This window comes from Brachyhypopomus gauderio, unplaced genomic scaffold, assembly GCF_052324685.1.
Source record: "Brachyhypopomus gauderio isolate BG-103 unplaced genomic scaffold, BGAUD_0.2 sc146, whole genome shotgun sequence".
Lineage (NCBI taxonomy): Eukaryota > Metazoa > Chordata > Actinopteri > Gymnotiformes > Hypopomidae > Brachyhypopomus > Brachyhypopomus gauderio.
In genome coordinates this window covers 392,946-420,011 of record NW_027506967.1, presented here as the reverse complement: position 1 = coordinate 420,011, position 27,066 = coordinate 392,946, and the positions used below count along the sequence as shown (strand labels likewise).

Sequence of the window (27,066 nt, the reverse complement as noted above, 5' to 3'; positions counted from 1 at the left end):
TTGAAATGTTTTCCGAATAGCTTTTAAACAATGAGATGACATTTTATCATAAATTTGTAGGCTACACTTGCCCCAAAGAAGACTATCTGCAAAACTCCAGCATCCTGATAGCTCCTTCATGCTCATCATAATGACTCTGCAACTGTGTGTGTGTGTGTGTGTTGATGTTGGCCTTCCTTCGTATTAAAATGCGTTTTCCTATGAACAGGTGTGCATCACTTTATCATTTTAGCTAGAAGTTAAGTTAATGTCATTACCGATGTTATCAATGACTAAGAAAAAAAAGCTTGGCATCACATCCTGTTTTTATAGTGTATAAAACAACCAGGCATGAATGTTTACAGAGCTACCCAACCACATCGATCTCTCCAGCTAAGACGGTTGAGAAAACACAGCTGCCAACAGGTAGCATCATAATTTCATCTTAAAACATAATAATAATAGTGGGAAAAGGACAAATAAAAGAAGAAGCAAAAATTTTATCTTTAAAAATTATTTATTTGATTAGTTTATTAGTATTTGTTTTTCCATTTCAGCCTTTGATCCACAGTAATGGCGATCTGGAAGGTGGCCCTGCTCCTCTGTCTTGTACTCACTGGTAAGATAAAACAAAATAAAATATTTTTTTATTTTCTCTAGTAGTGTGACACCGTCACATTGTTACAGTGAGATTATCTAACTAGTTTGATAAATGGGAATTATAAAGCATGTTTTAGAATAGTGGTAATTCGAACATTTATTTAACATCTAAGTAAGCTAGTCAGTAGTCTATATTGGATTATGGTTTGATAGCAATTTCCCAAGTCTGCATGTTGTCAGACTGACACAATTGTAGTTCACACAACCACTACAGTTTTGTATAAAGGGAACTTTATTAATGCAACCTGTGCTTAATAATGCTTGTATTGTATGGTGCCTTATCTCTCCCTTTGGCTTATAGAGCCAAATAAAAAAATGAAAAAATACATTTATATGTATTTGCATATTTGCAGGAGGAACAGCAATATCCCAAGGTAAAAATTATATTGTTCATAGTTTAGTGTGTGTGTGTGTTTGTGTCTGCAATTGTATTATTTATATACAATTAATTGTATTAAATGTATTTGCATATTTGTAGGAGGAACAGAAATATCCCAAGGTAAAATTTATATCGTTCATAGTTCAGTGTGTGTGTCTGTGTGTGTGTATGTGTGCATAATTGTATTATTTATATAATACAATTGTATTGTGACGTTCGGCGAGAGACGAAGGACGAGACACAGAATCCTCCTTTTTAGCGAACGTCACTTTTATTCTTAACAGAGATTGCGCAATAGCGCACGAAAAACATAGACTCCACACAGAACGTGTAAACATTAGACAACGACGAGCACAGGACACTGCGCGAGCGCACATTAAATAGACAAACCACATAATCCCCACGTGATTACTAGATGGGCCACAGGTCTTCAACGTGACAGACGTCCCCTCCAAGAGCACTACCCGTCCCGGGGTGAGAGAGAGGTCGGGAGCTGCAGGTGTCGCGGTGAACGGTCCTCCTCCAGCTTTTGCTGCGAAGCCTCCACTGGGTGCAGTGCGACTGGCGGATGCGCCAGGTGCAGCGCGGCTGGCGTATGCGTCAGGGGCAGTGTGGCTGGCAGACGCCCCGAGCGGCCCGCATGGGAGGTCTTCCTCAGTGTCCATCTCCTCCTCTTCTCTCCGGCTCCACTCCATGGACTGCTACGGACTGCCACCCGGAGAGTAGTCCATTGCACTCTCGCCGGAGCGATCGGAGGATGGAGTCCACCTCCCTTTCACGGTCTCCGCAGACAACTCCGAGGGGGGAGGGCTCTCCTCTTCCTCCGCGGTGTAGGAGCCCTCTAACGGAGGGTAATCCTCGTTTTCCTCCTCCCCATCGTCCTCTGCGGTGTGAGAGGGGCACACGGGCGGAGGGAGGTAGTCCTCTTCCTCCGATTCTTCCTCCCCACCGTAGTCCACGGTGGAGGCGTCACACACCGATGGAGCGTAGACCTCCTCCTCTTCCTCCCCCTCCTCAGAGTCCTCCTCCCCGAACTCGCTCTCTGGGGTGGACTTGGTGGCACCGATAATACAGGCACCCACACTCAGAGGTGAGGGAGCGCGGGAAGGAGACGGGCGGTGGATACGTCTCCATATCCTTACCTCGCCCTCACGGAACAATTCCGCCGTCTCAGGGTCCGGACACCCATGAGCCACGGACAGCTGAGCAGCGCACACTGGGACCTGCTCCAGCTGTTCCACCGTGGGCCCGGTCTCGTGGTGCGGGGAGGAGTCCTCCTCTCGTCTCTCCTCACGATAGGGGGGCTCCTCCTCCAGCTCGTGGACGCCCACCCGCAGGGGCGAGAGTTCCCGGGACGGTGAGGGGTGTCTCTCCCGCCACACCCGTACCGCTGTCTGGCGGTACTCTTCCGCCAACTCGGGAATAGCGGTCTCCAGAGCCGCACACAGCAAGTAGGAGCAACCTGGGTCCCGCTCCAACTGCGCCAGAGTCGGCGTGGAGCCGCGGTGGGGGGGGAGAGGAAGAGGCACGGTGATGCCGCTTGCTGGGCTTCTTGCCTTTCTTTGGCCAGGTCTTGTAGCCTGGCATTGTTGGTGTCTCGGACGGCTCGTCGTTCTGTGACGTTTGACGAGGGACGAAGGACGAGACACAGAATCCTCCTTTTTAGCGAACGTCACTTTTATTCTTAACAGAGATTGCGCAATAGCGCACGAGAAACATAGACTCCACACAGAACGTGTAAACATTAGACAACGACGAGCACAGGACACTGCGCGAGCGCACATTAAATAGACGAACCACAATCCCCACGTGATTACGAGACGGGCCACAGGTGAGACGGATTATCACAGGACACAACCACAACCACGGAGTTCCACAGACGCAGACGGGGTCCTCAACGTGACATGTATTAATATATATAATTATATTATTATTATAATTTATATAATATAATTATATATTAATTTTAATTTTTTAATTATTATTACTAATAATTAATTTTCCATACCAAGGTCTATAGATAATTTTTTTTGTTATGAGATCTCGGGATGTAATGAACTCCTGTATACAGAATTCTGAAAAGATAATTGATTATTATTATTAATGTGACGCGCGGTGCGGGGCGAAGGACGAGGCACAGATTCCTTCCGTTCACTCACGGTCGAGCACAGGACACTGCGCGAATGCACATTAAATAGACAAACCACATAAACCCCACGTGATGACGAGACGAGCCACAGGTGAGAAAGATGATCACAAGACATAACCGCACGCACAAAGATCCACAGACGCAGACGACTAGATGTAGACAACGTAAACACATGCCCAAAAGGGAGGGGTCGGGGACCGTAACGTGACAATTAAACAATATTATTGTTGTTGTTATTGTTTAACTAGTAGGATAGGAGTGTTTTTTGTTTGTCACATACCATTTTAAAAAGCATAATCAAAAGTTCTTTTATTTTCAGAGACTCTTTCTTGTCCCTATCCCTGGACTCTGTATGGACAGAGATGTTACAGGTTTTTTAGTTCCTATGTCACATGGGCTGAAGCTGAGGTACAGTGCAAGTGACACAGCTAGCCCATTAGCACTTTATTTTCAACATGCAATTCATCTCATCACCGTATCTTGTATTTCTTGTTTTGTCTGTCTGTGTCTTCCCCACTCCAGAGTACCTGTTTGAGACATGGGGGCAACCTGGCTTCAGTACACACCATTTCAGAGTACAAGTTTTTACAAAATCTTATCAAAAAAATGTCTGGCTCTTTCCTTCAAACCTGGATAGGTGGCTATGATGCTGTGAAAGTAAGCCATCTCAGATTTTCATGGATTAATTTAATAATCAGATTATCAATTATAAATTAAATTTCCCCTATGAAGGCCCCTGACTTGAATATCCTTCCTCTGTGCAGGAAGGACAATGGTTTTGGAGTGATGGAACCGAAGGGAACTTCTACTTTTGGGCTTCTCAGCAGCCTGATAACTATTTGAATAATGAAAACTGCATGCAAATGAATGCTGGAGGTATTTGTGTTTGATTCGTTATGATTTATGACATTAGCTGTAATGTTTTCTCCACAGAAAGTTCCACAAAATCCCACCCAGGCTTAAATACCTTTAACAATTTTAGAATTTGTACTGTGTTGGAAATGTTTGCATTTTCTGACACCGAAATTAATGAAATCCAGGAAAATTGTATTTAAGGCATTGAATGTTTTAGTGTATTATTGATGCCAGATTGTTGTGGCACTATATCCTGGGTGGCCTAAATAATCCTGAATGCATGTCCTTGAATGCAATGTAACCCTTGCTAATCCAGGACCAAATGCTAATCACCTCATCAAAACTTAAAGCTAATTTTAAAACAACTGACCTTACCATTTTAATGACATCACATCTTATATGCATTAAGCATGTTCTATTTTTTTTTAAATATGTAACAAGATTAGATGTGTTATTATAGGTTTTAATTGGATAAGGAGTTAGGGGTTAGGAAATACTAAACTAAATTCCATTCATGGACCCTGTAGGTCACACCAGTTCCCTGAACTGCATTTGAATGAGGTTTCTCAGGAAATGCTGACTGATCTAATGCATTATTAATGAGGATTAAGATTTACAGTGATTTGATAATGCTTTTTACATTTATTTCTTTACCACAGAAAAGCTGAAAATGAACGACAGTATTTGTTCCAATCATTTTCCATTTGTGTGTAAGAAGCGACGGAACGCAAGGATCTAACCACCTAACTTGGGTTTCTTAAATAAAACATGTTGAACTATAGAACTGCAGAAATGCAACTGTTCTGTGCTAAAGATGCAATAAACAAGAGCAAACTGCTGGTGTCTTCTACTCATTTTGAACTTTAAGAGTCATATTAAAAACATCAATAAAGCCACATTTTTCAACCTCAGGAACATTGCTAGATCACAGTCTGATCTTTATCATTCACAATTTATTACAGCTTAGAGTCTCCTGCTTCAGTGCTATTTAAATGGTTCAACTCCTGCTCCTGCTCAGTTAGTTTCCACAGATCCACAGATTCCCAAGGTCCATAGATTCCATAGATCCATAGATTCCATGAAGCATCCATGCTTTATGGTAAATTGACAGTACATGGGAGATCTGAAGTCATACACTTCTGATTTACCCATCACAAAGACTATAGAGGAAATAGTGCATTATAATGTTGTATCTGATGACTATGCACTTGGAATTTATGCTACAGAAGATGAGTTGAAGGATAACTTAACCCTGGTATCACCTTTGGGGTCTGGCTGGGTGTGGTGGACCCATTGCAATTTTTGTTAAAATAATCAGTAGATTTAGCCCAATTGCAAGTACAATAAACAATACATATGTTAAATTAGTTTGCTCTCTTATTTATTTATTAGTTACTTTTTTATTAAAATGTAACACAATAAGGAAATGAATCATAAAACATGCTGGCTGACAGGCTGGTCCTATGGCTAGCTGCTCACGAGCTGGTGCTAACGGAGCTGGCTGCAGCTCATCCTCCTTTTCATTATCACTATCAGACTCTGATATTTCAGCAGAGGTGGGTAGGAACGCGTTACATTTACTCAAGTAGCTTTTTGGACAAAAAATTTACTTGTAGGAGTAGTTTTAATATGAAAGATAGTTCGTCTTTTCAATAGGCCCTTTTCACAACAAAACGGAAATACGTCACCGCCGGGTAAAACAAGTTCCGGTACTCGCAGAAGATAGTTGTTGTCAATTCACCTCAGCATGGAGCGTGTGTTTACTTCATCCCTGTCGTCGCTGCCGAGACTGAATTTTAAATACGTTTCCAGTATCGTTGGAGAACATTCAACAACGAACGGTTCCAAGTTAAATAGAGGCTACAAATTGTTTGTAGAATAATTTATTCACTTATACCAGGGTAAGCTAACACCAGCTAGCACTAGCTAGGTAACTATTATTTAAGGTATAGCTGGTTCCATTAGTCATCCTACGGAGTGGTAAAACAGTCTTTATTATTATGATATATATTATAATATTACAAATGATACTGACAGCTTTAGTTAACAATATCTAGCTAGGTTAAGCTGGGCGTACACTGTGCGATTTTTGGCCCATTTTCAGCCGATTTTTCACTCGTGCGACTATTTTTGCGATCGGGCTGAGTTTCGGCTCAATCGCGTGTCGTGCATCGTATAGTTTACACAGGTAAACGAGGAGCGATTCACACCTCACGACCAACTCCCGATCAGAAATCGCAGCGTCGCAAGAATATCAAACATGTTTGAAATTCAAATCGCTCCTCGTGAGAGTATCGCACTGTTGAAGCAGCTCCACGAGCCGACTCTCCCTGCGATTTAGTCGTAGTTTGAGCTGGAGCTAAGCACATGATTTAAAATATCGTACAGTGTACGCCCAGCTTTAGCAAGCCAAGGGACGTCAGCTATTGATTGTTTGGTTTACATCAGTATCAATAAAGTTCATGACACACACCAAGTTATTACGTGTTATTGTTTATTCAGTGTCCAATATAGTCGACAGCAAAGTGATGGTCAGAGCTGGATGCTACCGAGCAGAGCTGGATGCTAGCGGATCACAACTAGTTTCAGAGCCGTTTCAGTGGAACAGTTGCTGTCCGCATTTGAAAGAGCAAACTCTCGACTAGTAGATGTCGTGGTGTACTGCCAGCCGAGAGCTTGCTCTTTTCTAGCTAGATGCTATCGGATCACGGCTAGAAGCTAGCGATCCGGGGCTAGAAGCTATCGGATCGGGGCTAGAAGCTATCGGATCACGGCTAGAAGCTAGCGAACCGGGGCTAGAAGCTAGCGAACCGGGGCTAGATGCTAGCGAACCGGGGCTAGATGCTAGCGAACCGGAGCTAGAAGCTATCGGATCACGGCTAGAAGCTATCGGATCACGGCTAGAAGCTATCGGATCACGGCTAGAAGCTAGCGAACCGGGGCTAGAAGCTAGCGAACCGGGGTTAGAAGCTAGCGAACCGGGGCTAGAAGCTATCGGATGACGGCTAGAAGCTAGCGAACCGGAGCTAAAAGCTAGCGAACCGGAGCTAAAAGCTAGCGAACCGGAGCTAAAAGCTAGCGGACCGGGGCTAGATGCTAGTGAACCGGAGCTAGAAGCTAGCGAACCGGGGCTAGATGCTAGCGGGTAACAGCTAGATGCTAGCGGACGTACGTGTACTCCCAGCCGAGAGCTTGATCTTTCAAACGCGGACAGCAACTGTTCCACTGAAACCGGCTGGGAACAGTAACAGTACTGGGAACAGTAACAGTACTGGGGACAGTAACAGTACTGGGAACAGTAACAGGGAACAGCACCAACTTTTAGCCGCGAGCTTCCTGCTATGTAGTCTGCAGCAGTGAAATGCTGGCTACACACAAAGATGCTCCGTATCACAAAGTTTTCCCCTTCATCCCTCCTAATTGCACAAACCCATTTTCTTTTCTGCTCGTCGTCAGCCGGAAAACCATAGAAACTGAGATACGACTGTTTTTGCTTCGAGATCGAGCACCCTGGTGCACTGCAAAAGCTCTTGTTATTGGACTCTGCCATTGTTTAATGTGTAACGGAAGTAACTTTACCCTGCAACGAGAGCTTCCGGAAGAAAAAATGCGGAAGTGTGAAAAGGGCCTATGAGAAGACTGACCAACGTTCGTCACCCGAGTACGAGTGACCAATCAAATGAAGCCGGTCAATCACGTGATCACATACGCAAACTTTCTCCACCGTAGCAAGAAAGTGACAGAAAAACCTCCCGAGCATCCCTGACCTCATACAGCCAATGTTTACATTACAAACGTGTAAAAGGACAGCTGTATAATGCGCTGCAGGGTTGCCAAGTTTTCAAGATCACTTTTAGTGAGATTTAAACCAGGGTGGGGGGGGTGGAGGTTTGGGTGGTGAACGTAAATTGTTGACGGGGGGGGGGGGGGGGGGGTGTAAAATGGACACAAATTAAGTATTATATCGCGATCGATCGATTGTCAGTGGTTGGCGCCAGAGCGAACTAGTAACTCATCTAACTCAACTAATCATAGATATGGATCAGAGGTAAATAAACTAGATTTTTTTCGGCGTGAGAAATCGGATGTGTGGCGTGTAAGCGTGTGAAGACAGTCAAATGCGTGTGTCTCACGCTCAATGCGTGAGAGTTTGCAACCTTGGCGCTGCCAATTGTGTTTGCAAACGTGTGGACATTTCAGCCTACAAGAACTCAACATCAAATATGAGGAAACACAATGCGATAAGTTTGCTGTATGTATAATTTTGTGTAATGCTATATCTCTGAGGCATAACGTTTGTATGATGTAATTATTAAATGTAACGCAGTGCAATACTAAAAACCAGTTCTCACACTGATTGTACACACTAGCAATATAGGATGATTAAGTCTGCTACAAATTGATTCAGTTGGTGTCAAGTTGTAGCTACACGTATTGGCTGACAGTCTCATCAGTTAGTGCCTTTGTGGAACACATTAAAGTTACACAGGCCTAATAATTAGGAACAAACAAAAATACACATTATTTATAATAAATAATTTATATATATAATATTTAATTATAATAAATTATTTTTATCATTAAAAGTCATTGTTTCCCGTAATTCAATTTCCCATGATGTAATTTACTGACACGAGACAGTACTCATGCATTTACTCACTACTTGAGTAGCTTTTAATCAAAGTACTTTTTTACTTTTACTCAAGTAAATTTTTGGGATGCATACATTTACTTTTACTTGAGTAACATTTGGTTCAAGTAACTGTACTTTTACTTGAGTAAAATTGTTGAATACTCTACCCACCTCTGTATTTCAGAAATGTGATCCTGAAATTTCTTCTTCTGAATCACCATCAACATCCTCTGTCTCTTCCAATATCAGCTGTAAGGCAGTCTGAACTGAGAATCGCTTTGCCATCTTTTATAGCATTTTTAGCATTTATAGCATCATGTCCCCATGATTGGGTGAAACACACACACACACACACACACACACACACACACACACACAGGTCCAGAGAGGAGGGAGGGATAATGAGGGCTGAGAGAAAAGATGCTTCTTTCAGATCTCACCCCTTTGTCTTTGTATGTAATACACATGTGAAGGGGGGTGTACGGGGGGGTGGTCGTTGAAAATATTTTCTGATTTATGTTGCTCACGGAAAATGAGTCAAGGACCAAAGAATCTCAGTTTAATTTTTTAAAAATGGGTCCCACAGACCCTTGGACCATATAAGGGTTAAGTGATCACTTGTAGCCTCGACTCATTTGGTAGTTATCAAGAAAAATTTATATATTCATCATCACCTTTTGTATAAGATCTTCAGGCAAATCTTGTTTTAATGGCCGTCTAGTCATTGCATATTATTTCACACAGGGCTCTGCTTATTTTATATCAACAGTACAACCCTGGCATGTTTGAAAACCTCTGAAGTTCAGGTGGAAAACTCTCTGTGATTATCTCCTGAAAAAAATGTCAGGTGCAAGAAGTCATCCTATGGACTCCAAGGTTAAGTACTGTATATCTCACCACACTGAGTGGTATTGCTGTCATGATAAAAAGTCCAAACCAGAGTGTTTACGGGGAGACCTTATGGTTTATTTAGCATATGAGAAACAACAGACAGCAAATGTAAAGGCTGGAAACCTGATAGAATTTATTAAGAAGCTCCATACAATACAGAGCACTAGTGCCCCTTAGTGGCACAGCTGGAAAACAGCATGGGGTTGGAGTATTAGTCTAAGCCCAGAATGACCTCTGAGAGTAATTTATTCTGAAGGGTTTATGGACACTGCTACAGACATTAAATTGAATTAAGGCAGTTTTATTGACAAAAGGTTAATTGTTTATTGATAAACAATTTTAAGTAATAATCTGATATACTGCCGCTGTTTGTAACGTGGCTTGCGCCACGGAGCGAGGAGACGGACACAAACGCTGAGGAGAGCGAGATTTATTCATGGGAATACCAAAACCAACGTTAAACGGACAGGCATGGGTCAAACCGGGAGGGCAGCCAGAACAAGAAAGAATAACGGGCATAATCAGACAGGGAACTAAAACGACGGGGAAACACAGAACAGGCAGATGAACGCGGATGACGGTAAACACTAAGCGAACTCACGAGCGGGACCAAACAGCGAACAGGGAAGCACAACCAACAGCATGAACAACTGGATAGACAAAACAACCGACAACCAGACAGGGGAAATACAGGGACTATATGAACACGGAACTAAACTAGGGACAGGTGCTAACAATGATGACGGGGCGGGACTAACGGGCAAGGAATAACAGAAAACACGAGGAACAGACATTGGAGTGACAGCGGGGAGAGGGGGCGTAGCCCTACGTGACACTGTTACAATATGTTCATGACACTTTCTTTTGTACTGAGTACCACGACCAGGGGGCAATCGTCCTACTTCCACTAAAAAGTAGAACGGAAAGCAGAGTGGCTGAAGTCACTGCTGTGTGCTGGTGTGACCATCTACTCTAGCTAATAAATATGCCTGTTGTTTTGCCTGTTTTTACACATGGAAATGCAGAACACTGTAGATTAGTAGGCTAATAATTACATGAATACCGGTACTCATAATCTCTAATGTCATCATAAACAACAAACAAGCCAGCAAGTTAGAACATTAGCATTTCTAACAAACATTTCTTTCTCTCTCTCTCTCTATATATATATATATATATTATATATATAAACATTTCACAAACTGTTATAAGTGGCACGCTCATTGAATGTTTCAACTAGATTCTAATGAACTCAACCATTAGGAGGGGTGTCCACATACTTTTGGGTATGTAGTGTACCTAGCTAAACCACTGCACTGATGGGCTCATACACCATTTGGTAACTCATTTCAGCTGAAGGGATTAGTTCATTGATTAACAAAAATGCTGGCTAATGTTGCAGATCCATGCATGCTACCAAATGGGCCTGTTATATCTGTGGTAGTACTAACTAACATTAACTAGACTGAGATGTAACCAGGAAACATCCCAGTAGGCTATGCCCAAAACACATTTTTACTCCAGTAGGTAATAAGAATGGTATAATGGTCATAAAGAATATGACCAAAACATTGTTGTGGAAATTTTCTAGAAATGGATGAGGACTCAGACGTGGTTAAATGATTAATTTATTACAAAAATATAAATATATATAAATAGGACAAAGACAACACAATTCAGCAGTTCTATCAAGCAGGTTATCTTAAGCACAGCATGTTCCAAACATAAGCGTCCAGCAGGCTACTTTGTCTCCCACGTGTGTATCTCCTAATATGGACTTCCCTAGAGTTAGCGGAAGCAACTGATGTATCAGTTGAACACAGAGAAAGCTAAATGACCCAAGTATAGTAGCCTAGTGACTACCAGTTAACAAAGTGCTCTTACCCTCAGCACTCTCCCTGACCTGGGTCACAGTATAGCACACATGCATAATATGAACTAAACATGGTTACACTGAGTCACACTACTTCATTATTGTAGTCCTTCTGCTTAATCAGAATGAACATGTACTAAACCATAAAGTTCATAATGATCTCTTATAATAGCTAAACATGATCTAATCAATAATTTGTCACAACATATACACAAACCGATGTGGCCCAATATACCCTCACATCCCTTCATATAGCTTAGAATACTACAATAATACGACGGGCAAAGCCGCAGGCCCACATGAAACGACCTATAAGCTGACCTGCCTATCTCTGCAGCTATCGATAAACAAGGTGTATGTAGGGTTCTTACCAACGAAGCAGATACATCAGTGTTGCCACTTATGTCCAATAGAAAACCTGGATAGACCACTGACCCACAGACACCTGGTCCATGAGCAAAAAGAGGTCCTTTAGACTGATGCAGCATTATAAGAAAAGGCTTTGCACTTTCTGAAGTGGGTTGCGCATAACCCTGAATATGTTCAACACCTTCATGGGAATAAATATCTTATCACATACTGGTGTGTACTTTACACCTGCTTAGGTAGGGGGTCATTACTGTGACATTAGAGTTGCATTTACCGCACTTAGACCTATAGCCATTTATATCCATCTATAGTCATTTTATTTACTTGATATGACTCAATCTGGCACTGAAATGATCCACATCATTGTCATTTAGACCTCATAATTTCCTATTTAAATATTTGACTTTTTTCAGTCAGTGATGGACTCAATGCATGACAATCTAAACCTCAAAATGTCCTCAAGCTTGGGCATCATCAATGAAACAAAAAAATTATTTTGTCAGACAAAACAACCTTCATATGACTGACCGCTGGCTCTGCGTAGACAGAGCCAGAAGAAGAGCAGTTACTTTCAACAGTTCAGTGATTTCAGTCAACTTGCAGAAAAACAGTCCCCATTCTCTCTGGGGTAAGGTCTTTTAGAAGGGTGTCAGATATTTCATTCAGACGGTCTATATCACTACACATGTTGTCTGTCTTCAATAATATCCAGGCCTGTTTTTTCTTAATGAGTCAGACAATGACAAGTGCAATAATCTTGTCCTTGAAGCTCAACGGAGTCTATGTGCATTATGATCAGTTGACAGCAAACAGGTTCATCACTGAATAAACAGCAATGATAGCATAATTGTCACTCCATATCTTCACAATAGAAACATTTCATTCCTACATCACATTGTACATGAACTCTAGGATGTGTTCAGAAAGAGTTGGGTCTTCATTTTCTGTGTCAGTAGCACCACACGCAAACACATTTACCAAATGCATTTATTACACTTGCTTACAGGACCAATAACAATTGCTTACAGCATCAACATGGCCAGATAATCTTATTCCTCTCCTTTCAGCTGTTCTTTAAAAATAAAATGAATGTTACATTCACATGCAGACTTTCCTGAAGATCAGTTTTCAATGCTTAAACACCATTTTACCAGATGTGCACTTCACATGTGGGAATCGAGTGTAATACACATTTCTACACAAACTCTGGCTAGACTAAAACTTTGTTTAATTGCATTGTAGGTGGTGTAATGCGATCATAAGGAGAGTGATTTATGTCAATGTATGTAAACATCATGTCACCATTTGTTTATTTCAATGTCAACATGAAAGGAAACCAAGACCGGGACATATTTTTAGGACCAGAAACGTGGACATGTCCAGGACAAAGGGGCCCAGCATCCACATCACACTCTGTAGAACTGAAGACGTCACCAGATGTTTCACAATGTGATACTTGGCAATGGCCCTTCAAAATGTGTGTGAACTTTGTATTTCTGATTAACCTTAACTTCCACACCATTGGCAATTATCTGATTGAAGCAATGTCCATTCTTTAGTGATGGACACCATGTTTGAATGTATCTTGATCATAAAAATCGAATAATCCTTAATACCCCTTGTTGCGTTTCCTCTCCTTCCGTCCTAGCGCAGCGCGTCTGTTTTATGCAAAAAAGAAAAGTCACCAGTCTTGTGTCTTTTAACCTTTTATTAAAGCTACAATCAAGAAATAATAAAGAGATCTCTGAGAGTACACAAGAGTGAAAAGCCTAAGCCTATTCATGTCGCTCAGTGTGTAGCTCTAAACCAGTCCGCTTCTGTCTCTATTTTATAATGAACCTGGGTGTGCCCCCCCCCCGTCTCTGTTGGAATTCTCCTAACTCTGCCTGTTCCCTCAAAACTGTTTTTGCATGTTCTCCAAAAAACTGTTTGTCTGAGTCTTTCACAATAGATGAGCTCATCCTAGTTCCCTAAATCATATAGCAATTTTGACAACTCAGAGTTCACAGATGTGAAAGTGGTTCCACATCTTGGGGTTGTAATCCACCAACTTTCACCACTTTAGTTTGCACCGAGGTTACAGAGTCAAACACACAGATCTTTCCTCTCTAGGAGTAGAAGTGATGTTTTTGTCAGGGCTGGGTCCAGGACCATCCCTCCTGTCGCCACAGGGCTCTTGCTTTTCTTCTTCTTCTCCTCAGTGAGGCAGCGTGCACCGTTTGGTAACTCTGTTTCCATTAGGTATTGTGGTTTTTTAATCTAGTATGGTTATGTTATTGTTTTGTATTTTGTTGGATATTGAAAAAATCTGGTTAATTGTGTAGCCACGGTCTTCCTTGATTATAGCTATACTGGGCCAGATGGGCTCATTATTAATATCAGTTAAAAGGTAAATCAATGCTAATACCAATTCCCTCTAAAGTATCCCGTCTGCTGCGCATGTTTATGATAAACCTCTGACAAAGCAGGCTATTGTTTATAGCAAGGTACTTTATAAAGTTGGTTAGGTATATTCTATAACCTACACTGATCTATTTGAGAAGTGAGTTCTTTTAGATTCTTACCAACTATAATTTGGAGTCAGATATTTAAGTTTTATGCACCTTAATCCTTCTTCTGCACCTACTTCCATCCTTGATTGTAGGCAAGCAGGTAGGTTAGTTAAATCTCATAACTAAAACCCCTACATGGGAGATGTAGTTTTTGGTCACTGCACGTATTTGACTTTTTTTTTCAGCTCTCTCTTTCAGCTCTCATGGGCCACATCAAATGACGCTGTGGGCCACATCTGGCCCACGTGACTTGAATTTGACACCTGTGTTTTACAGCTTCAAAAACATGCCATTTTTGAATAGGCAATTACGTCTATTAGCAACTTCTAGCGACTTTTAGGACAGCCAATAGCTACCTTCCTTACAGAGGAGTTTCCTTACTGAGAACTTCCTGTTCGATACGTTGATGCTGTTCTTTCTATAAGTACATTCGTGCTGTTTGTCTCATCTTTCATCCATCACTCATCAACAAATAATGATATAGCTAGAAATAGATAGTATAAAGGATCGTAATTACAAAGAGGGGCTAGTTCTGGAGCAGGAGACTGCTCTTGCAGAGAGACTTAGGCTGAATTCGAAATGCCGTACTTAAACAGTAGGCACTAAATTTCAATGCAGTACGTTCTTCTCAACAGCTAAAGCTCTACATTCTTTCAGTAGGGGACTGGGCACTTTTCATAACCTTGGACATACTACCTGTTACCTCATACTGCTTTGGCGTACTGAATAGGAGGGAAGTACGGCATTTCGGATTCAGCCCTAGTGTAGGTAATACAGGATAACTCCTGGCTTGAGAGAGTTCAGAATGCGGCTGCAAGGGTTCTGACCCGCAGGATAAAGGGAGATCATATTACACCTGCACTCCACTCACTGCACTGGTTACCTGTCAGCTTTAGGATAGATTTTAAGATTCTAGTCATGGTTTTTAAATGTCTTCATGGTCTTGCCCCTCTTTACCTCAGTGAAATGATGGTTAGATATGTTCCAGTCAGGTCTCTGAGGTCTTCAAACAGTAATCTACTGGTGATTCCTAGATGCCGATTAAAGATTGGCGAGGGTGCTTTTAGCCACTATGGCCCAAAGCTCTGGAATTCTCTTCCTGAAGAGCTCAGAGGCATTTCATCCCTGAATAGTTTCAAGAACAGTCTCAAAACATTCCTGTTTAGATCTGCTTTTAGTTAAGAAACTCTAGTCTATTATTTTATAATTTGTCACTTTATTAAATTATTTCTTTTTATCTTTAATTTTAATATTTTATTTTTATCTTCTTACTTTACTTTTTTATTATATTGTTTACTTTACTTTTTTACATTTTATGTTATTTTACTTTAATTTCTTCTAACATTTTCTTTTTGTCTTCTCCTTTTTATGTTTCTTTTATTTATACTGTAAAGCACTTTGAGTTGCATGTATGTATGAAAGGTGCTATACAAATAAAGATTATTATTATTATTATTATTATTGAACGTGTTGTTTTTTATGTTTGTTTGTGCTTTGTTTCATTTAGTTTTATGCTGAAATAATAACAAAATATAGTTTTCCCTCTGTATCATCTGTCTGCAGTACTTATTCTGATGAAGATAAAGGCATCATTTGTATGTGGAGTACAACACACATCTATTCACCTACAATACAGAAAAAAAAATGCAACATAACAGTAATTTCACGTTTCACCATAGTAAGCAATTAGACATGAAACTAAACAAACAATACATAAGAAGAAATTAGTAAAACCAGTTCAGGGCTTGTTACAGAGCATCTGGAAAGAATTCACGTGATGTATATGAAATTTTATTGTTTTTTTATTTTCAATAAATTTTCACTTTGTCATTATGGTTTTATTGAGTGCAGAAGTTTGAGGGGAAAAATGAAGTGCTCCAGTGTTTTGTTTGACACAAACATTATGTTTGTTTGATGAGATTTTGAAATGTTTTCCGAATAGCTTTAAAAAAATGTGATGACATTTTATCATAAATTTGTAGGCTACACTTGCCCCAAAGAAGACTATCTGCAAAACTCCAGCATCCTGATAGCTCCTTCATGCTCATCATAATGACTCTGCAACTGTGTGTGTGTGTGTGTTGATGTTGGCCTTCCTTCATATTGAAATGCGTTTTCCTATGAACAGGTGTGCATCACTTTATCATTTTAGCTAGAAGTTAAGTTAATGTCATTACCGATGTTATCAATGACTAAGAAAAAAAAGCTTGGCATCACATCCTGTTTTTATAGTGTATAAAACAACCAGGCATGAATGTTTACAGAGCTACCCAACCACATCGATCTCTCCAGCTAAGACGGTTGAGAAAACACAGCTGCCAACAGGTAGCATCATAATTTCATCTTAAAACATAATAATAATAGTGGGAAAAGGACAAAGAAAAGAAGAAGTAAAAGAGGACTTTTATCTTAAAAAATTATTTATTTGATTAGTTTATTAGTATTTGCTTTTCCATTTCAGCCTTTGATCCACAGTAATGGCGATCTGGAAGGTGGCCCTGCTCCTCTGTCTTGTACTCACTGGTAAGATAAAACAAAATAAAATATTTTTTTATTTTCCCTAGTAGTGTGACACCGTCACATTGTTACAGTGGGATTATCTAACTAGTTTGATAAATGGGAATTATAAAGCATGTTTTAGAATAGTGGTAATTCGAACATTTATTTAACATCTAAGTAAGCTAGTCAGTAGTCTATATTGGATTATGGTTTGATAGCAATTTATTATAATTTATAATAATTTATTAGCTTTATTATTATAATTTATATAATATAATTATATATTAATTTTAATGTTTTAATTATTATTACTAATAATTAATTTTTCATAACAAGGTCTATAGATAAATTTTTTTGTTATGAGATCTCGGGATGTAATGAACTCCTGTATAAAGAATTTTGAAAAGATAATTGATTATTATTATTAATGTGACGCGCGGTGCGGGGCGAAGGACGAGGCACAGATTCCTTCCGTTCACTCACGGTCGAGCACAGGACACTGCGCGAATGCACATTAAATAGACAAACCACATAAACCCCACGTGATGACGAGACGAGCCACAGGTGAGAAAGATGATCACAAGACATAACCGCACGCACAAAGATCCACAGACGCAGACGACTAGATGTAGACAACGTAAACACATGCCCAAAAGGGAGGGGTCGGGGACCGTAACGTGACAATTAAACAATATTATTGTTGTTGTTATTGTTTAACTAGTAGGATAGGAGTGTTTTTTGTTTGTCACATACCATTTTAAAAAGCATAATCAAAAGTTCTTTCATTTTCAGAGACTCTTTCTTGTCCCGATCCCTGGACTCTGTATGGACAGAGATGTTACAGGTTTTTTAGTTCCTATGTCACATGGGCTGAAGCTGAGGTACAGTGCAAGTGACACAGCTAGCCCATTAGCACTTTATTTTCAACATGCAATTCATCTCATCACTGTATCTTGTATTTCTTGTTTTGTCTGTCTGTGTCTTCCCCACTCCAGAGTACCTGTTTGAGACATGGGGGCAACCTGGCTTCAGTACACACCATTTCAGAGTACAAGTTTTTACAAAATCTTATCAAAAAAATGTCTGGCTCTTTCCTTGTAACCTGGATAGGTGGCAATGATGCTGTGAAAGTAAGCCTTCTCAGATTTTCATGTATTAATTTAATAATCAGATTATCAAATATAAATTAAATTTCCCCTATCAAGGCCTCTGAATTTGAACGTCCTTACTCTGTGCAGGAAGGACAATGGTTTTGGAGCGAGGGAACCGAAATGAACTTCTACTACTGGAGCACTAATCAGCCTGATAACTACTTGAATAATGAAGACTGCATGCAAATGAATGCTGGAGGTATTTGTATTTGATTCGTTATGGCTTATGACGATAGCTGTAATGTTTTCTCCACAGAAAGTTTGACAAAATCCCACCCAGGTTTAAATACCTTCAACAATTTTAGAATTTGTACTGTGTTGGATAATGTTTGCATTTTCTGACACCGAAATGTAATGAAATGCAGGAAAATTGAATTTAAGGCATTGATTGTTTTAGTGTATTATTGATGCCAGAATGTTGTGGCACTATAGGTTATTCTGGGTGGCCTAAATAATCCTGAATACACGTCCTTGCATGCAATGTAACCCTTGCTGATCCAGGACCAGGACTAACAGTAGTACACAGACGCAGGTTTGAGCTGTGAAGTGGAAGAATTCAGAATTGTGCTAGAATTCAATCAATTAAATCAACTCACCAAAACCTAAAGCTAATTTTAAAACAACTGATCTAACCATTTTAATGACATCACATCTTATATGCATGCTTATATGCGTATATGCATATGCATGTTCTATTATTTTTTTAAAGATATAACAAGATTAATAGATGTGTTATTATAGGTTTTAATTGGATAAGGAGTTAGGGGTAGAAAATACTAAACTAAAGTCCATTCATGGACCCTGTAGGTCACACCAGTTCCCTGAACTGCATTTGAATGAGGTTTCTCAGGAAATGCTGACTGATCTAATGCATTATTAATGAGGATTAAGATTTACAGTGATTTAATAATGTTTTTTACATTTATTTCTTTACCACAGATGACCTGAAAATGAATGACTGTATTTGTTCCTATAATTATCCATTTGTGTGTAAGAAGCGACGGTACGCAAGGATCTAACCACCTAACTGTTGGGTTTCTTAAATAAAACATGTTGAACTATAGAACTGCAGAAATGCAACTGTTCTGTGCTTAAGATGCAATAAACAAGAGCAAACTGCTGGTGTCTTCTACTCATTTTGAACTTTAAGAGTCATATTAAAAACATCAATAAAGCCACATTTTTCAACCTCAGGAACATTGCTAGATCACAGTCTGATCTTTATCATTCACAATTTATTACAGCTTAGAGTCTCCTGCTGCAGTGCTATTTAAATGGTTCAACTCCTGCTCCTGCTCAGTTAGTTTTCACAGATCCACAAGGTCGATAGATTCCATAGATCCATAGATTCCATGAAGCATCCATGCTTTATGGTAAATTGACAGTACATGGGAGATCTAAAGTCATACACTTCTGATTTACCCATCACAAAAACTATAGAGGAAATAATATAATGTTGTATCTGATGCTTTAATTAGGACTATGCACTTGGAATTTATGCTACAGAAGATGAGTTGAAGGATAACTTAAGTGATCACTTGTAGCCTCGACTCATTTGGTAGTTATCAAGAAAAATTCATCATCACCTTTTGTATAAGATCTTCAGGCAAATCTTGTTTTAATGGCTGTCTAGTCATTGCATCTTATTTCACGCAGGGCTCTGCTTATTTCATATCAACAGTACAACCCTGGTATGTTTGGAAACCTCTGAAGTTCAGGTGGAAAACTCTCTGTGATTCTCTCCTGAAAAAAATGTCAGGTGCAAGAAGTCATCCTATGGACTCCAAGGTTAAGTACTGTATATCTCACCACACTGAGTGGTATTGCTGTCATGATAAAAAGTCCAAACCAGAGTGTTTACGGGGAGACCTTATGGTTTATTTAGCATATGAGAAACAACAGACAGCAAATGTAAAGGCTGGAAACCTGATGGAATTTATTAAGAAGCTCCATACAATACAGAGCACTAGTGCCCCTTAGTGGCACAGCTGGAAAACAGCATGGGGTTGGAGTATTAGTCTAAGCCCAGAATGATCTCTGAGAGTGATTTATTCTGAAGGGTTCATGGACACTGCTACAGACATTAAATTGAATTGAGGCAGTTTTATTGACAAAGGGTTAATTGTTTATTGATAAACAATTTTAAGTAATAATCTGATATACTGCCGCTGTTTGTAACGTGGCTTGCGCCACGTAGCGAGGAGACGGACACAAACGCTGAGGAGAGCGAGATTTATTCATGGGAATACCAAAACCAACGTTAAACGGACAGGCATGGGTCAAACCGGGAGGGCAGCCAGAACAAGAAAGGATAACGGGCATAATCAGACAGGGAACTAAAACGACGGGGAAACACAGAACAGGCAGATGAACACGGATGACGGTAAACACTAAGCGAACTCACGAGCGGGACCAAACAGCGAACAGGGAAGCACAACCAACAGCATGAACAACTGGATAGACAAAACAACCGACAACCAGACAGGGGAAATACAGGGACTATATGAACACGGAACTAAACTAGGGACAGGTGCTAACAATGATGACGGGGCGGGACTAACGGGCAAGGAATAACAGAAAACACGAGGAACAGACATTGGAGTGACAGCGGGGAGAGGGGGCGTAGCCCTACGTGACACTGTTACAATATGTTCATGACACTTTCTTTTGTACTGAGTACCACCACCAGGGGGCAATCGTCCTACTTCCACTAAAAAGTAGAACGGAAAGCAGAGTGGCTGAAGTAACTGCTGTGTGCTGGTGTGACCATCTACTCTAGCTAATAAATATGCCTGTTGTTTTGCCTGTTTTTACACATGGAAATGCAGAACACTGTAGATTAGTAGGCTAATAATTACATGAATACCGGTACTCATAATCTCTAATGTCATCATAAACAACAAACAAGCCAGCAAGTTAGAACATTAGCATTTCTAACAAACATTTCTCTCTCTCTCTCTCTCTATATATATATATATATATAAACATTTCACAAACTGTTATAAGTGGCACGCTCATTGAATGTTTCAACTAGATTCTAATGAACTCAACCATTAGGAGGGGTGTCCACATACTTTTGGGTATGTAGTGTACCTAGCTAAACCACTGCACTGATGGGCTCATACACCATTTGGTAACTCATTTCAGCTGAAGGGATTAGTTCATTGATTAACAAAAATGCTGGCTAATGTTGCAGATCCATGCATGCTACCAAATGGGCCTGTTATATCTGTGGTAGTACTAACTAACATTAACTAGACTGAGATGTAACCAGGAAACATCCCAGTAGGCTATGCCCAAAACACATTTTTACTCCAGTAGGTAATAAGAATGGTATAATGGTCATAAAGAATATGACCAAAACATTGTTGTGGAAATTTTCTAGAAATGGATGAGGACTCAGACGTGGTTAAATGATTAATTTATTACAAAAATATAAATATATATAAATAGGACAAAGACAACACAATTCAGCAGTTCTATCAAGCAGGTTATCTTAAGCACAGCATGTTCCAAACATAAGCATCCAGCAGGCTACTTTGTCTCCCACGTGTGTATCTCCTAATATGGACTTCCCTAGAGTTAGCGGAAGCAACTGATGTATCAGTTGAACACAGAGAAAGCTAAATGACCCAAGTATAGTAGCCTAGTGACTACCAGTTAACAAAGTGCTCTTACCCTCAGCACTCTCCCTGACCTGGGTCACAGTATAGCACACATGCATAATATGAACTAAACATGGTTACACTGAGTCACACTACTTCATTATTGTAGTCCTTCTGCTTAATCAGAATGAACATGTACTAAACCATAAAGTTCATAATGATCTCTTATAATAGCTAAACATGATCTAATCAATAATTTGTCACAACATATACACAAACCGATGTGGCCCAATATACCCTCACATCCCTTCATATAGCTTAGAATACTACAATAATACGACGGGCAAAGCCGCAGGCCCACATGAAACGACCTATAAGCTGACCTGCCTATCTCTGCAGCTATTGATAAACAAGGTGTATGTAGGGTTCTTACCAACGAAGCAGATACATTAGGGTTGCCACTTATGTCCAATAGAAAACCTGGATAGACCACTGACCCACAGACACCTGGTCCATGAGCACAAACAGGTCCTTTAGACTGATGCAGCATTATAAGAAAAGGCTTTGCACTTTCTGAAGTGGGTTGCGCATAACCCTGAATATGTTCAACACCTTCATGGGAATAAATATCTTATCACATTGTAGGGGTTTCACCTACTAATCCTTTAAAGTAGATATAATTTGTTTTACCTTAATTATTAATCAGTCTCATTAATTTAGAATCAGTCTCATATTCTAATTATACCAGAACCATAACATTTAGTTATCAACTATGGGTAATTAATGGTTTGGTATCTGAAGGATTTAACAATGAATTCTTTGGAGGTTTTGGCAACAACCACTTTTGAATGACATCAACACAGACAATTTGGTGAAAATAAATGATACATTTATTTAAAACCAACTATTCTAAAACAAACAGCATTAACAAGGATCAGTATATTTACAGTGAAGACTGGGTATCTAGTGTGTGTGTGTGTGTGTGTGTGTGTGTAAAAAGGGGAGGAGAGTAGTGTGCGCGCGCGCTTGTGCGCGTGTGAGGAGGGGGAGTTGTAATCTCAGTTCTCCTATAGAGAACAAAGCAACTAAAATGGCGCCGACTTTAAACGGTAGAGCAGCGCGACTGTGTTAATGAGCTCAGCTGGTTTATTCCAACGTGGTCAGAACAAAAAGTAATGGAGCTGGCTTAATAACTAAAAATTAATGTGGTGTGTCTGAGGATGGGGAAGACTACAAGTTGTCCATTAATTAGATAAATAAAAACATGGAGAGATTGCATGCAAGGTGGAGAACTTTGTGTGTACAAATCAATGAGGATTATGAAAATAAAGTTAAGCACATTCGGAATGTATTAACAGAAAACTTGGTTAACTCTGCAGTTCAAGTAACTTTGCCCTTTTATAAACTATGCCCAGCGTTAAGAGTCTCACGTGTTGAGGATTTGGGGTAGTGTCGTCGTCCTCCCTGAATTAGGAGGGAATTTCCACCGCAGGCTCCTCGTTGATAAAGCGATGTCGTCCAGGTGTGCTGGGAAACGTCCTTCTGGATATGAAGTCCAGGAATGAGAGTCTCGTTCACGGTTTAACTACAGGGAATTGATCGCCTTTGTTTCAGTCCGTGTGGCCGCGTTAGCAAGCTTGATTGAAGTCGTTCGGTGAATCTGTTGTCGCGGTAACGTTGATCGGTTGCTGGTTAGATTACACCGTAACTCGGGCTTGTTAATTAAGTAGTACGACTTTCAGCTGTTTGCTGTTAGTCGTTGCAAAGTTCGCGTGTTCTCAAAGAAAACCGGAGAGAGAGAAGTGGCGGAGCCTCTCTTTAATAGGTCTAACCTATGTGTCGGTCAAACCAGAGAGAGAGAAGTGGCGGAGCCTCTCTTTAATAGGTCTAACCTATGTGTCGGTCAAACCAGAGAGAGAGGGAGATATTACGGAGCCTCTCTTTAATAGGTCTAACCTATGTGTCGGTCAAACCAGAGAGAGAGGGAGATATTACGGAGCCTCTCTTTAATAGGTCTAACCTATGTGTCGGTCAAACCAGAGAGAGAGAGATGAATGGCTGTTCAGGGTATTTAAACACCTGAACTGTAGACACACCCTTACTTCCGTCAAAGCAAGCTTGTTCCATGTGTTTCCAGTGGTACTGCCACCTGCTGGTTTAGCATGGTACCTACATTCCCCCCTTGGTCTTCAGACTGGGGCTGATGTCACAGTCCTGAAGAGCACAAAAGGTTATCCATGCAGTCCATGTTCCCTGTAGCATCCACTGGGAGGTGATCAATTCCATGAATCAGTTGTCCATCCCGCTCATAGCATGATCCATGAGATGGCTGGGAGATGCTGTAGACACACATCTGGGCAACAAGTTCACTACTGGGCAGTTCTTGAACAGTAACTAAGTTTAACCAAATCAAGAAAGACAATTAAAGAATATTAATGCATGGCTTAGATTTCACTTGTTGGACAAAGCTGGACTTCCATACAGTGTCTCAAAAGTTAACAGCTCTTGCTATACTGGTAGAGGAGAGAATAAGATCTGTGTGAGGGGTAAAATGTAGAATAGAGGTTAGGAGGTAACGCCGGGTACGCCCCCCCTTTGTAAAGAACCTACTGCATTGAAAATGCAGAGATGTGGGCGGAGATGATGCCAGGAACATCTCCCTTTAAAAAGGTCAGATCTGGAAAAACAGCTACTTGCTTACAGGCTGAGCGTTTACATGCAACTTCATATAATGTCAGTTCTACCTCCCCCCTGGCTCAGGCTGGAGGTCCACTAACTGATCCTTATCTATGGCTATCCCCCCTTCCACTGGTTCTGCCTCTCTTTCCACCTCTTGGCTCTGTCCCTGTGGCGAGAGTAGTGAGAGGGGCCTGCAGAAAGAACAGTGTCTGAATTTACAGGGAGAGCATAGGGAGGATCTTGGAGCTCCTTGGAGTCTCCTCCAGGCATACTGGGCTGCACAACAGTCTCCCAAACTGTCTGCGTGGTCTTTCTGATCTCACGCATCGACAGGTCACCTTGGCGTGCCAAAAGTGTGACATGGGTTCTCACACAAGGGTGGAGGTTATGCAAAAATAGGGATTTGAAGGTCCTGTCTTCTGTGAGACCTGGTCCATTCCTTCCCTGGAAAAATGTTTGTTTCAAGCGATTAAAGTAGTCTCTGGGATGCTCTGAACGCTTGTGCTTAATGTTAATGGCTGACATGAATGCTGACGCTTCGTCAAAGAAAGGGGAATACTCCTCAGCGAGGGCTTTGCAAAGCTGAGTGTAACTGTCCCTAATGGAAAACGGCTGTGACTATGAACGTGTGAACTGATCTAGAGGTGGTTTTCCAAATTAGCTTCACTTTCTCTCGTTCTGTTGCATAGGGCAAGTCTGAGAGGCTACGCTCAATTTCCTTGAGGTAGTCTTCAACATGGTAGTTTGGACTTGCTGGGTTGAATGGCTCCATGTCCTTGGCTAGTGAATCTAGCAGCTTTAACCGAGGGAAATGTTCAAGGACATGTTTATTAGAATAGGAAGGTGGACCTTCCCTGTCCAAGTGTTGTAACGATTGGTCAATATGATGCCTACTGCCTCCTGTCTCTCTGTGCCTAGGTGGCAGTAATGAGCCTTTATGCATCTCAAGTTGAAAAATATCTGTATTTCTCCTTGAGGAAAAAGCTGTAGCATGTACGTCACTGTGCCAGTCTGTGCGTGGGTCAGTGGAATGATGCTCAGCGTTTAAGTCAGGCCTGTTATCTGCTCTATCTGGTGAGACGTCCCTTGTCTGTACGTTCTGCCAGTGGTGTACATCAGCATGCCTCCTGCCGACCTGCTCTGTGTGCATAGGGGGCAACAGTGAGCCTTTGTGCATCTCAAGTTGGGAAATTTCTGCATTTCCTCTTGAGGAAGTAGCTGGAACATGTACATCACTGTGCCAGCCTGTGCGTGGGTCAGTGGAATGATGCTCAGCATTCATACAAGGTTTCCTAACTGTGGTACCTAATGAGATGTCCCTGGTCTGGACATCACACAGAGGATAATGGTCACCAGCATGCTTTCTACCTTCCTGGTCTCTGTCCATAGGGGGCAACAGTGAGCCTTTGCGCATCTCAAGTTGAGAAATACCTGCATTTCTCCTTGAGGAAGAAGCTGGAACATGTACATCACTGTGCCAGCCTGTGCGTGGGTCAGTGGAATGATGCTCAGCTTTTAAGTAAGGCTTCCTAGCTGTTGTACCTGACGGGATGTCCCTGGTCTGGACATCATGCAGAGAATAAGGAGGGCCAAAAGACATAGCAGGATTAGTATTACTCTCTTTGTTACTCAAGAGTAAGGGGACAGAAGCTAGGGACGAGTAAGAGGGCTCTGCTGACTCGTAGCAAGAGGATGCAGACAGGGCATCTGCTCTAGGAGGGTGATTCTCCACAGAGGCTTCACTTTGAGCTTCAGAAGCTGAACCGTCAGTAGTATCATATGGATACTCTGAGGAAGAACTAGTTGCATCTAATCTAAGACTCATGGGGACTGGAGCCGGGGCCTTAGGATGTATGACAGGTGCATCATCACCTGTGGAGTGCTGACTATATGGGCTTTCTACTGTAACTAATAAAGAAGGTCTAGAGGTGCCAGATCTAGTTGCAAGGAAATCTTGCGCTCTCGCACGAGCAAGCTCACTCTCCCTTTGGAGGCGGGCAGTTTCTGTTAAGCCCGTGTGACGTTCACTTACGGTGAGCACGTCATTCAGCGCATGAGTGGTCAGTTGGAGGTTGTGGCGAAGGCTCTCAACCTCAGAACTGAGCTTAGCAGTATCCTGTTTGAGGAGTTTATTTTCCTTGCGTAGTGCCTCTACTTCTAAGCGAGCCTGCTGCTGACATAGAAGGAACATTTTAAAAACTACATCTGGAACGGTAGGGGTCTCCTCAAAGGAGTCCTTTAGAGGTTTGTCAACTTCCTTTCTACCTTGTTCAAGCATCTGAAGGAGCTGAACAACCAGAGATGGACAAGTATTCTGCTTTAGAAAAGCCATGGTTAGTCTAAATGTACTTATAGACTAGCTCAAAAAAAAAAAGGGACAAAATCAAGTCAGCTTCAGTACAATCTGGCTTAGCTATTGTGCCAGGACCTTGTGTCTGGGCAGGTAAAAAGGGTAATTACCTAGGTGGACAAGCCAAATTGAAACTGGGGTAAAAAGAATTGTACCAAAGGTGATTATGGTCTCTGAAACTAAACACTAGCACATTGGACCAAAGACTGCAACAGTGAAGTTATACAAAGACAGTGAAGTCTGATAACTGTGCTAAATAATTATCCTAATACTTCTGCAGTACAGGGGAAATCAGTGGGATGCCACACAAATTAAAGCAACTGAATTACTATTGAAGTAATCAGAAATTAAATGAGTAAAATAAATATACTGATCTTCAGTTGATTGCTCAATGAATGTGAATAGTAACCAAATGGTAATCAAATTAGAACACTATCACCAA

At 41.0% G+C, this 27,066-nt stretch overlaps 2 protein-coding genes across 3 annotated transcripts; both read left to right on the top strand.

The window, feature by feature from the left end:
• Positions 1 to 325: 325 nt before the first annotated feature.
• LOC143500390 (galactose-specific lectin nattectin-like) lies at positions 326 to 4,859 on the top strand. 2 transcript variants are annotated; one of them, XM_076994507.1, is made up of 8 exons: positions 326 to 405; positions 537 to 598; positions 993 to 1,013; positions 1,118 to 1,138; positions 3,487 to 3,575; positions 3,690 to 3,824; positions 3,932 to 4,043; positions 4,682 to 4,859. In XM_076994507.1, exons 2-8 carry the CDS (start codon positions 553 to 555, stop codon positions 4,759 to 4,761), a joined length of 504 nt encoding a protein of 167 aa, XP_076850622.1. In that variant the 5' UTR covers positions 326 to 405; positions 537 to 552; the 3' UTR covers positions 4,762 to 4,859. The 2 variants fall into 2 exon arrangements, with proteins under 2 accessions (XP_076850622.1, XP_076850623.1); XM_076994508.1 differs by lacking the exon at positions 1,118 to 1,138.
• An 11,590-nt stretch (positions 4,860 to 16,449) lies between these two features.
• Positions 16,450 to 19,110, top strand: LOC143500384 (galactose-specific lectin nattectin-like). Its single transcript, XM_076994500.1, has 7 exons — positions 16,450 to 16,468; positions 16,605 to 16,665; positions 16,802 to 16,863; positions 17,632 to 17,720; positions 17,835 to 17,969; positions 18,078 to 18,189; positions 18,930 to 19,110. Exons 3-7 carry the CDS (start codon positions 16,818 to 16,820, stop codon positions 19,007 to 19,009), a joined length of 462 nt encoding a protein of 153 aa, XP_076850615.1. The 5' UTR covers positions 16,450 to 16,468; positions 16,605 to 16,665; positions 16,802 to 16,817; the 3' UTR covers positions 19,010 to 19,110.
• Positions 19,111 to 27,066: the final 7,956 nt, after the last annotated feature.

Coding starts and splice junctions, on each gene's coding strand:
- LOC143500390 (XM_076994507.1), top strand. CDS start 553: ATGGCGATCTGGAAGGTGGCCCTGCTCCTCTGTCTTGTACTCACTG. Junction 1,014..1,117: donor AGGAACAGCAATATCCCAAG/GTAAAAATTATA, acceptor GCATATTTGTAG/GAGGAACAGAAATATCCCAA. Junction 3,825..3,931: donor GTGGCTATGATGCTGTGAAA/GTAAGCCATCTC, acceptor TCCTCTGTGCAG/GAAGGACAATGGTTTTGGAG.
- LOC143500384 (XM_076994500.1), top strand. CDS start 16,818: ATGGCGATCTGGAAGGTGGCCCTGCTCCTCTGTCTTGTACTCACTG. Junction 17,721..17,834: donor TCACATGGGCTGAAGCTGAG/GTACAGTGCAAG, acceptor TCCCCACTCCAG/AGTACCTGTTTGAGACATGG. Junction 18,190..18,929: donor CATGCAAATGAATGCTGGAG/GTATTTGTATTT, acceptor TCTTTACCACAG/ATGACCTGAAAATGAATGAC.